Genomic DNA, 10,889 nt, shown 5'->3' on the forward strand with positions numbered 1-10,889 from the left:
AGAGAGAGAGAGAGAGAGAGAGAGAGAGAGAGAGAGAGAGAGAGAGAGAGAGAGTTTTGTAGTAGTTTCCCCTCTAGATCATAAGAATGTGTTTGTGTACAGATGCAGCTGAAATGAAGACTGTGGATGTGTTTTAAATGAGCTCAATTAAATTACTGATATTGTGAAGATATTCCTAATGTTTCTTTTCTATGCTGCATATTAAAAAATATTCATATATTTCCATTTTAACAAGCTTTAAATTAGATATTTTTAAATGTCTCATGAAGGATAAAATGATCTTTATAAATGTGTTTACAAAACGATTAAACCTCAGGAAGTTAAATAAATGTATTTATATATCATAACCACTACTATCATCGGTGAAGTACCACATGTATACATGTTGTGCAGCCAGCCTGCACTGTTATTTCTGTTACCCAAATTTTGTTGTTTTCTTTGCTATTTAGCTATTATTTACTGTTCGACATTTTGACTTTACACTCTATATATTACCCTAAATTTTTGTTTGTTTACTCTTCGTGCATATACTGCAAACTGTGAATTTTGTATTCTGTATTATCTTTATTTTTATTCTTTATAGCGAGTCGAAGGGTTTCTTTTCATCCTAAGAATTTCATTGCATTGTTGACTCGTTAACTTGCATGTGACAATGAATCCTGAAAAGGAAAGAATTTGTGAAGATCCTAATGTTTCTTTTCTATGCTGCATATAAATATATTCATATATTTCCATTTTACCAAGCTTTAGATATTTTTACATGTCTCATGAAGGATAAAATGAGCTTTATGTGTTTACAAAATGATTAAACCTCAGGAAGTTAAATAAATGTATTTATATGCTATATAAAGCTCTAACTTGGTGAATTCTTTAGTTCAACTAAAGAAGTCACGTGACCACATTCCTCAGTCACATTCCTCAGTTCCAGAAGGACTGTCAGATGGATCATGTAGCTTCAGAACCAATCAGAAAGATCCATGAGGAACAAAAGGACGTCCCCCTCGTGGATTAACCAATCAGAAGAATGAACTGTGAACTAAGGTTGCAGAGATACAGCCCTYTTGTCTCTACCCATTGAGGGGGACACAGGAGACCCGCAGCTGTGAATTCCTTTGTTCAACTTCTCTGTAATAAATGTATTTTTTCTTATGTATTTTTTCTTAAGTGGTTGTCCGGTCTCTCATGAAAATAAACACAATGTCTGCTCTGAAGAGCCTGTCAAACAAACACAGTTTGCTAGGAGACACAGACGTAAAATTAAATCCGATCAATATAGCCCCTTTGACGAATAAATGTGAGTGAACCATCTAGAACCAACTAGAGGTTGTGAAATCAAAAACAGTCGGCATTTCAATGTTAGTCCTAAAGACGCATTTTGACGCAGCCACGAGGATTTTAGACAATCACGTTAGCTTGTTAAGCACAACCGTCAGATTGCTATCGTTAGCTTACAGATGCTAACAGTCAAAAGTTTAAGGCAGCGTTTATTTACCTTCTTGTGTTACATTCCGTTTTAGCCAGCTGATGAAGCGGTCAGTTGTGTAACCAAGCGAAGACGTGAAGACACAAAAAGAAAAGTCCACAGTTTTTAGTTGATCATTCTTGCTCGCATCGACCGCTAGTACTAGATTTGTTTTCGCTTGGGGGAAGCTGAGATCACGTAAAGTATCGCGAGACTACAGTGTAAACTTTACTGGTGCTGGAATGTACATGTGATCTGAGCAAACATCTCTGAAAGCACAAATAAATAATAATAATAATAATAATAATAATAATAATAATAATAATAATAATAATAATAATAATAATAATAATAATAATAATAATAATAATAATAGAAGTTGACGTTTGAAAAATATATATTTGTATTATACAAAACAATTGAGCCAGTCAAGCAAAAACACACAGCTTTGCATAAAAATTGTTAAACAGAATTGTACTCATTCATTATTTTTTGTTTAGGAATTCCACCATATATTAAGCTGTTTGGAGCTAAATATCATTGGAGTTTTTACAATCATAGCAAGTAAAATACTCAGTGAGCACACTCAAAACACAAAAACAGCCATGTAGGCCAATGTGTCTGAATTGACCCCTAATTGGGGCTCTGTCAAAACAATAATAAAAACAATTGGTCCGAGTAAGACTGCCTCCTTCATGATGGCTTTATAAAAAAGCCCTTTTAAATAAAAGTGCATTCATGTAACATGGTTTGCCAAATGGAGGCAAGTCACATAAATATACATTTCATAAATTACATAAATTAAATTAGATATAAATGCAAAAAAAAAGCAACAAAGAGAAAATAATCAATCAGCCTTATATAAAAGTTTAGACAGAAAAAAAACGAATTCAGTTAAAAATGTAAATTGTTCAGTTTTTGATATAATACCATTAAAAAATCAGGGCTGCTTTGACTCCAGGAGCTTCTCAAAAAAGTCTATAGCTTGTTGGATCTCCGCTGATGTCAGGTCGCCCAGCTCAGTCAGCTCCTCTGGACGTAGCTGCCTCTTCCTCAGGCTCTCTGAGTCCCCCCCGCTGCTGGCCTGGGCCGCATTGTGGATGTCCTGGATCCTCGTCTGCAGCCACTCTCTGCGCTCCTGCACCTGCTTGTGGTGCCTCGAGTTGTGCATGAGCTGCACCTCGCTCACCGTCCTTTTACTGCAAAATCAGCACAACTGTAAATTTTACATCGCAATAACAACATCTGTTGTTTTTTTTTTTAAAGAAGTTGTTCTTATAAATGATATGAATAAAAAAAGAGAAGTTTTACCTTAGGGGATGTCCTTGACAGTGAATGGAGAGGTATAAAACAATAAGAGAAACGAACAGGATCTTAAAGTATATATGTTGCATGTTGAGGTTGTTGAGCTGTAAAAAATGAAAAAAAAAATAGAAAATTAAAATCACATTTTTCTCTTAAAATGAAATAAATCTCAGATTAAACATGTCTGGTTTTTTAAAACATGTTGACAGTGTGTGGTTTTACACTTTGCAAATGATACAAAAAAAAGTTATTTTATGACATTTGACGGGTCAAGAGGAACATACCTGTGGTGGTATTTCTTCTACTTTTCAGCCCAATAAAAACTTGCAGTATTAGTACTAGTAGTGGTATAGCTCTTCAGTGAGACACTTGGTGCTTAGCTCCTATTAGTTATGATAAGCTCAGGACTCCTCAAGTTCCTTTTATAGCCCGGGTATCCAGTTGTTGATGAGCGGCTTTCATTATTGCTGTTGATGTCATACCTCCAGCTCCTGGAGGGGGCAGGCCACGGATGACAACACCTCCTCTCTTAGCTTCAGGCTTTCACCACCGTCTTACAGCATCAAAGAAATGGCTTTGAACCTAAATACCTTCACACCTTTTTTGACTCAGAAAAACATGCTCGAACACCAAAATCCCAGACTTTTACAAGAATGTCTGCATTATCCTGACATCAATCTTGTTCCTCTTATAAGCTGTCTCCTAAAAGCATGGGAAATCTGGGTGAACGCGCGAATAAAAGCAATAATATAAGTTTAAAACCTTGTTTCTCCGTTTAATCCTACCCAAACTCACTGTTTAGAACTTCTCCAAACTTCTTCAAGTTCACGTACTTTTTATTTCGCCTTTATCCAAGAACTGCCGCGTCCCATTCGTGCACATCTGACGTGACCTTTTATTTTCCTGATTCCTAGCATGCCTCCCAACAATGGAGGCAACGTTAGGATGGATTTGTGACTCTCGTGGACTATTACAGAGTCTCCCTGGTTACATAGACACTTGACTCAAGAATTAAGATTGTTTTAATGAGGTCGCTTTTTCAAAAACAAAGCAGAGCTTTTATACCAACTTGACGTCAGAGGAAACATCCTGAATCGCAGAGCAAGCGGGAGTTTAGGAGGTGTGTCGATGGGCGATGCTGCTGTCGTCACTGTTTTCAGACGTGACTGACAGGTTTGTGTTTGTGAGAGCAGGAAGTAAAGATTTACATCCACGTGGATCACGTATTTCATTGCAACAACAGCGAAAGGCCTTAAAACTTGTGGCTTGTACCGTTACTAAATATTTCATCATTTTAATCTCACAGCAACAACAGAAAAGTAGCATCTCAAACGACGTTTGCAGTGAGCTCGAACTGCTAGTTTTAAGTTTGGGGTTACAGATTACATATAGTAAGCTCTAAAACTAAAAGCAGGAAATCAAAATGTATCAAGTTCCTGCAACAGATCTGCCTCCCTAAAAAGCCCGGCCTGTCCGTCAGGCTGACGTTACACAGGAAGCTGTCGACCAGAGAGGAGCTGAACGTTCAGCAGGATGCTTGAAACAACCTGAGCTGCACAACATGGAAAAAGAACCGACTTCAGCTTYACATCAAATATTAGATTTTGTGTAAAACGTTTTGGAGGTTTTCATCGTGTTCCACTGAGAAGAGACTCAGGGCAGACCCAGAACTTGCTAGAAGGGCCCCGCCCCCGACCTTTGGCCTTGGGGAAACCTCCAGGAGCTGGAAAGTGTTGTTGGGGGCGAGGGAGGTCAGGGTTTCTATCCTGCAYCTGTTGAAATAGTTTCATATTATTATTGTCTAGAGCAGGGGTTTTTAACGTACTTGAAAAAAAAAAGAAAAAAGTAAAAGTAAAAAAAGACCTCAACAGAAAATGATTTTGATAAAAAATAAGTCACTGATGAAAAAAGTACTCAAGTAACAGTCATAAAACCTTTCACAAAAATCTGCAAAGTAAAAGTACTTTTACACTTTCTCTAAGAAATAAACTGAATTTACTGAACCAAACTGGTTCCACTAAACCAAGTTGCACTGCAAAAAACTGTCCACCTAACCAAGTTTTAAAATCTTATATCAGCCAAAAACTCCTTTTGATCTTTTGAGACTGATTTACTAAACAAGAACTGATTGTGTCAGAATAATAATCATGTTTTCAGAATGTGTAAGATTATTTGTCTTAGTCTGAAAATTTGACTCAAATTAAGTCAAAAATTTCTGCCAATGGAGTAAGAAAATTTTACATCTTCTTGAAATACTTGACTCATTTTTTCTTTTTTCAAGAATCTTACCAAGTAAAATTTTCTAACTCCATTGGCAGAAAGTTTTGACTTAATTTGAGTCAAATTTTCAGACTAACAAGACAAATAATCTTACACGTTCTGAAAAGATTATTATTCTTACACAATGAGTTCTTGTTCAGTAAATCAGTCTCAAAACAAAATAAAAAAAGACTTTTTGGCTGATATAAGGTTTTAAAACTTGATAAGACGCACAGTTTTTGCAGTGTAAATTGAGCAACGTTTTCTTTAAAAGAAAATCTGTGTATTGCTTCATATTTACTCTCCTTTAGTGGAACCAGTTGACTTGGTTGCGTTAATTCATCACTTCAGTTTTTAGAGCAGAAACAACTCTTTTCATGATGAATTCAGACAGATTGAATTTATAACGAGTAGCAGGTGTTAAACTTTAAAGTCAAGAAGTAAAAGTATCATTTTTAGGTTTTAAATGTAACAAAATAAAAGTAAAAGTGATTGAAAAATTACTGAAGTTCTGTAACGAAGTAAATGTGAGTTATTATAAACTTAGAGTATTCATTTTTAGAATAAATTACTTTAGAGCATGCGTGAAGATTTCATAATGAAATTCCAGCAGTAAAATACTGAAACTTTTCCAGAGTTTTTGCCCTCTATATACGGATCATTCAGAACCCCTCCCTCTGTCTCCACCAGTGAAAAGAGGCATGACGGCATCAGCAGAGAGGGATCAGCATGAGGTTATGTTCCTGTCAACGCTCTTACATTCCTGCTCTCAATAAATCATTTTTTTAAAAGCAGTTCACCTTGACAATTAAGCATCATTATTATTTAGTGACGTCATCCAGTCCACGTGTTGGGCCATAAATACAAGCTTGAACTGCTCCGTGAATGAAGCTGTTTGCAGACCAGCGTGAGATTGATGGTGTTCGTCAAGCCCCTCGGAGAGGGTGACCCCTCGCTCTGCTGTGTTACTATTACAGAGGATCCTGTTCACAGCCTATCTGCTGAGCATGTTAACCTCTGACCTTGACTTGCAACTTGTCAACCTCATTACCTCATAGCCCCGCAATGTGCAGTGGGGGGTCCCGCCGTGGCATGCAAGGTGGATGGGGATGAATAAATGGTGACATAATTTATAATGTTAGACGACGCAGCGGTCTCGTTCTGCCTGGTAACAGGTGAGAAAAAGCTGGAGAAATAATCCGAGGTAGAAGCTGGGCTAAACGGTGACGTCAACGTGCCGGGAATCACCTCCTGACATCCACAGCTGCTGCAAATCAGGTGCAGCACAAAGGTGAACTGTTTACCAAGACTCCAAAAAAGAAAACAGATAAATAAAAGAAAAATGGTGGAGTAGGGTCGTGTTTGCTATTTTCAGGTTAGGCTCAGGATTTTTTAGAGGATGACACCATGTTGGAGAAACGCTTGTCTCAAACTATTGTGTCTGCATTATTGATCTCCCCCCCCAATAATTTATATATAAGTTTTCTTGGTTAGAACACACAAATAGACAAATGAACAAGCGAACTGGACCCAGATGAACAGTTCAAAGCATTATGCAACGCAATAAACGAATAGTGTATTTAAAAACAAACAATGAGATAACAAATACTTAATATACACTCACCGGTCACTTTATTAGGTACACCACGCTAGTAACGGGTTGGACCCCCTTTTGCCTTCAGAACTGCCTCAATTCTTCGTGGCATAGATTCAACAAGGTGCTGGAAGCATTCCTCAGAGATTTTGGTCCATATTGACATGATGGCATCACACAGYTGCCGCAGATTTGTCGGCTGCACATCCATGATGCGAATCTCCCGTTCCACCACATCCCAAAGATGCTCTATTGGATTGAGATCTGGTGACTGTGGAGGCCATTTGAGTACAGTGAACTCATTGTCATGTTCAAGAAACCAGTCTGAGATGATTCCAGCTTTATGACATGGCGCATTATCCTGCTGAAAGTAGCCATCAGATGATGGGTACATTGTGGTCATAAAGGGATGGACATGGTCAGCAACAATACTCAGGTAGGCTGTGGCGTTGCAACGATACTCAATTGGTACCAAGGGGCCCAAAGAGTGCCAAGAAAAGATTCCCCACACCATGACACCACCACCACCAGCCTGAACCGTTGATACAAGGCAGGATGGATCCATGCTTTCATGTTGTTGACGCCAAATTCTGACCCTACCATCCGAATGTCGCAGCAGAAATCGAGACTCATCAGACCAGGCAACGTTTTTCCAATCTTCTCTTGTCCAATTTCGATGAGCTTGTGCAAATTGTAGCCTCAGTTTCCTGTTCTTAGCTGAAAGGAGTGGCACCCGGTGTGGTCTTCTGCTGCTGAAGCCCATCTGCCTCAAAGTTCGAYGTACTGTGCGTTCAGAGATGCTCTTCTGCCTACCTTGGTTGTAACGGGTGGTTATTTGAGTCACTGTTGCCTTTCTATCAGCTCGAACCAGTCTGCCCATTCTCCTCTGACCTCTGGCATCAACAAGGCATTTCCGCCCACAGGACTGCCGCTCACTGGATGTTTTTTCTTTTTCGGACCATTCTCTGTAAACCCTAGAGATGGTTGTGCGTGAAAATCCCAGTGGATCAGCAGTTTCTGAAATACTCAGACCAGCCCTTCTGGCACCAACAACCATGCCACGTTCAAAGGCACTCAAATCACCTTTCTTCCCCATACTGATGCTCGGTTTGAACTGCAGGAGATTGTCTTGACCATGTCTACATGCCTAAATGCACTGAGTTGCCGCCATGTGATTGGCTGATTAGAAATTAAGTGTTAACGAGCAGTTGGACAGGTGTACCTAATAAAGTGGCCGGTGAGTGTAATTTCTAACTGTAATTTCAGTTTGAGAACCTCTGCTCCAGGAGAAGAAAAGTTGAGTTTAGACTCTCCTGGTGCTGCAGATATACAGTATCTTTATTTTCTCTTTGAGTTGGAGTTTTCATTGTGGTGGAACTATTACTTTYATGTTTAAGCTAGTTATTCATGACATCCTTTAATGACCTAGGTTTTCATGACATGCTGTTCATCTGCAGACAGAATGATTAAAGTCAGAACAAGATTTGCTAACAACAGTCATTCTTAGATATCACTTGTGTTTATCCTTGTGTTTTCCATTGACCTTGTATGAAATCTTGCTGAGATGACAGAATGGTGTTTGTTAATATATTTATGAGGCCTCTCGAGACACAGAGTTCAACAGTAGTGTGGAGAGACAGTGACAGAGAGAAGCAGAGGCACAGAGACAGGACAGGTTATTCTCTGTGTTTCCTGTTGTTGCAATAAAACTCAGCTGATCATCTCACAGAGTACCTTCATTCTTGGACCACGTATTTCTGTCTTTGTTAAATAAATATTACCATAACAGTTTGGCGTTATCGGCAGGACATAACATCATCATGTTCAGTTTTCTCTATTTTCTGTTTTCTGTACTATTATATCAAATTATTTGCGACAGAATTACCATAAGGTCTGTACTTACCAACTACAATTTCCTCATCTTCATTCTTCTCTGGTTCTGGGTCAGACTCTGGTTCTGGGTCAGACTCTGGTTCTGGGTCAGACTCTGGTCCTGGTCAGACTCTGGTTCTAGTCAGACTCTGGTTCTGGGTCAGACTCTGGTTCTGGGTCAGACTCTGGCTCCAAAATGTAAGACTGAAGGAACAAGTGTTGTTGACACATTTTAATTAAACTGTAAATAAAAWGTTTCTGAAAGCTAGAAAGTGTAACCCCCTCTCTCAAACTGAAGTGGACCGGTCTAGAAGCAGGAGGGGGGCGGGGCTTCAAGTCTTTAAGTAACAGTAACAAAACGAGCTCCTTAAAGCTGGTAAAGTTATGGTGTGCTGTCTTGTGTTTTCTTAATATATATTTCACATATCTTCTTATCTCTCTTTCACTCTTTCTCATTACATTTCACTTTTTTCTCTCTTTTTTTCTTCTATTAAAAAAAGCCACTGATGATGAAGAAGCTAAGGTAATAATATTCTGATATTAAGTTCTGCTTTCTACTGAAGTGACAAAAAAAAAGCTGGTAAAGTTATAAGGAGGAATTGTAGTTCCACTTTACAAAGACTCCAAATGAATGATTGAAATGTGGAAAGGAAGGATTTAAAGCAGGATATAAAGTGTAAAAACAACAAAACACTGATTTTTGAAGCTTTCTTCCAGATAAAACTTTAAACCATATTTCTCAAAATGTTTCCATGTACAGTGCCCTGAGACAACCCATGTTGTGACTTGGCACTATATAAATAAATTTAATAGAAGTTTCTCAGAGAAATCAAAAAAGTTGTTCATGTTTTCACGTCTTTTAATTGTAATTATAGTGAAAGTAAGCAGAGCAGAGGTCTGAAGGGGATTACCGTCAGTTCATCCCTCCCTCCTGACCCCACTTTCCTGTAACTGCAGTCTGCCTCCTGAAGCAACAGCACAATATAATTTAACTGCCGACAGACACCCAGCACACATTACAGCCGTAACTCTTCCAGCAGAACTCAATGAACATTTAAACATCGCCTGGATCCGTCTGAGCTTTACATTCATACAGTTTCTGCTTTTTTACTCTCTGGCATTTCAATAAGGATTTACATTGTATTCTGTGCGTCTTGTTCATTTAATATTTTTTTTCAGTGTGTTTTTTGTCAGTTGTTTTATGATTATTGTACAGCACTTTGGTGCAGTTGGTTGCTGTTTTTTGAAAGTGCTCTAGAAACAAATTTGACATTCTTTTTGGAGGATAAATATTTAGTTTTATTCATTCGTTTCATAAAAAAAAGCAAAGCAAATTCAGTATACAAAAAAATACAAATGAAAAATAAAATGAAAGGCAGCAGAAGGAAGAAAAAAATCTTAAAATATCTGTGCCTTTTTACATCAAAAGGAATTCGAACAATAATTTAAAAAACTGACAAAAATTAATAAAAAAAATAAAATCTTTCTCAGACAATTTAAGGATACATATTTGTCATTTCATATTTCTTCAACAGACTAGATTTTACCATTCCCCTAAACGTATACATTGATCCTGCACTCTAATATATTATACTTAATCCTCCAGATTATTCCACAGTTTTGTTCCTTGCACTGAAGTACATCGTTCCTTCAAACTAGTTCGGATTTTAGCTTTCACAAACACCTCTGTCCCTTTTAAATTGTAGTAATTTTGTCTCTTAACAAAACTCGATTGGATGTTCAAAGGTAATATATTTTTATGAGTCCATACAACTATTACAGAGAGCTGCAGAAAAATCAACTTTCACGAGTAAATCCAAAGTTAGATTCACGACTTGGACGGTTTATCGTGTCTCGTGTGTGAACTCGGTCGTTTTAGCGATGTGACTTGTTTGCACAAAGAGAGAAGAAGAAGAAGAAAAAAACATGCACTCACATGCACACAAGTCCCTGAGGTTTGTTACTAGCTTGATGCAGTTGCCATGGAAACAAATAAAAAATAATAAACTCCCAGTGGGCGAAAGTGCAACGACTTTAAACCAGGTGAGTGTGGGAGCACAATCGGGTCATTAAGACTGAGTGTTATAGAGTCGTTAATATCCTTCCAACACGATGACGAGTTCAGGAGACATGAAGGTGGTTTCTGAGAAAATGTGTTAAAAAAAACAGAGTTATTATGAACAGGAAGGGCTGCGAGGAGGTAAACGTCTTTCTCATAACCTTCATTACTCCCAGAAAAAACAGGAAAGATTGATCGTTTCTTCAGAAAAGCTAAACTAAATTCTAAGAATAACTATAGGCTGTTGATACAAAGATGAAATGTAATGTAATGTAATATAATATAATATAATATAATATAACATAACATAACATAACATAACATAACATAACATAACA

General features: G+C 37.8%; 2 protein-coding genes across 3 annotated transcripts in view; both read right to left on the bottom strand.

Moving 5' to 3' along the window:
• The window catches only part of LOC106535976 (BTB/POZ domain-containing protein 10), a 19,871-nt gene extending 18,214 nt beyond the window's left edge, over positions 1-1,657 (bottom strand). Inside the window, exon 1 of one of the 2 annotated variants that reach the window (XM_014033148.1) lies at positions 1,493-1,657. The gene's annotated coding sequence lies outside the window, so the exon portion shown is untranslated. The remainder of the gene's footprint in view (positions 1-1,492) is intronic. The other variant, XM_014033157.1, reaches the window with a different exon arrangement.
• Positions 1,658-2,402: 745 nt separating this feature from the next.
• pth1a (parathyroid hormone 1a) lies at positions 2,403-2,856 on the bottom strand. The gene is made up of 2 exons (XM_014032100.1): positions 2,774-2,856; positions 2,403-2,661 (listed from the first exon to the last, which is right to left on the bottom strand). Exons 1-2 carry the CDS (start codon positions 2,854-2,856, stop codon positions 2,403-2,405), a joined length of 342 nt encoding a protein of 113 aa, XP_013887554.1.
• Between the last annotated feature and the right edge of the window lie 8,033 nt (positions 2,857-10,889).

The sequence above is a fragment of the Austrofundulus limnaeus genome, unplaced genomic scaffold (assembly GCF_001266775.1).
Source record: "Austrofundulus limnaeus strain Quisiro unplaced genomic scaffold, Austrofundulus_limnaeus-1.0 Scaffold7, whole genome shotgun sequence".
Lineage (NCBI taxonomy): Eukaryota > Metazoa > Chordata > Actinopteri > Cyprinodontiformes > Rivulidae > Austrofundulus > Austrofundulus limnaeus.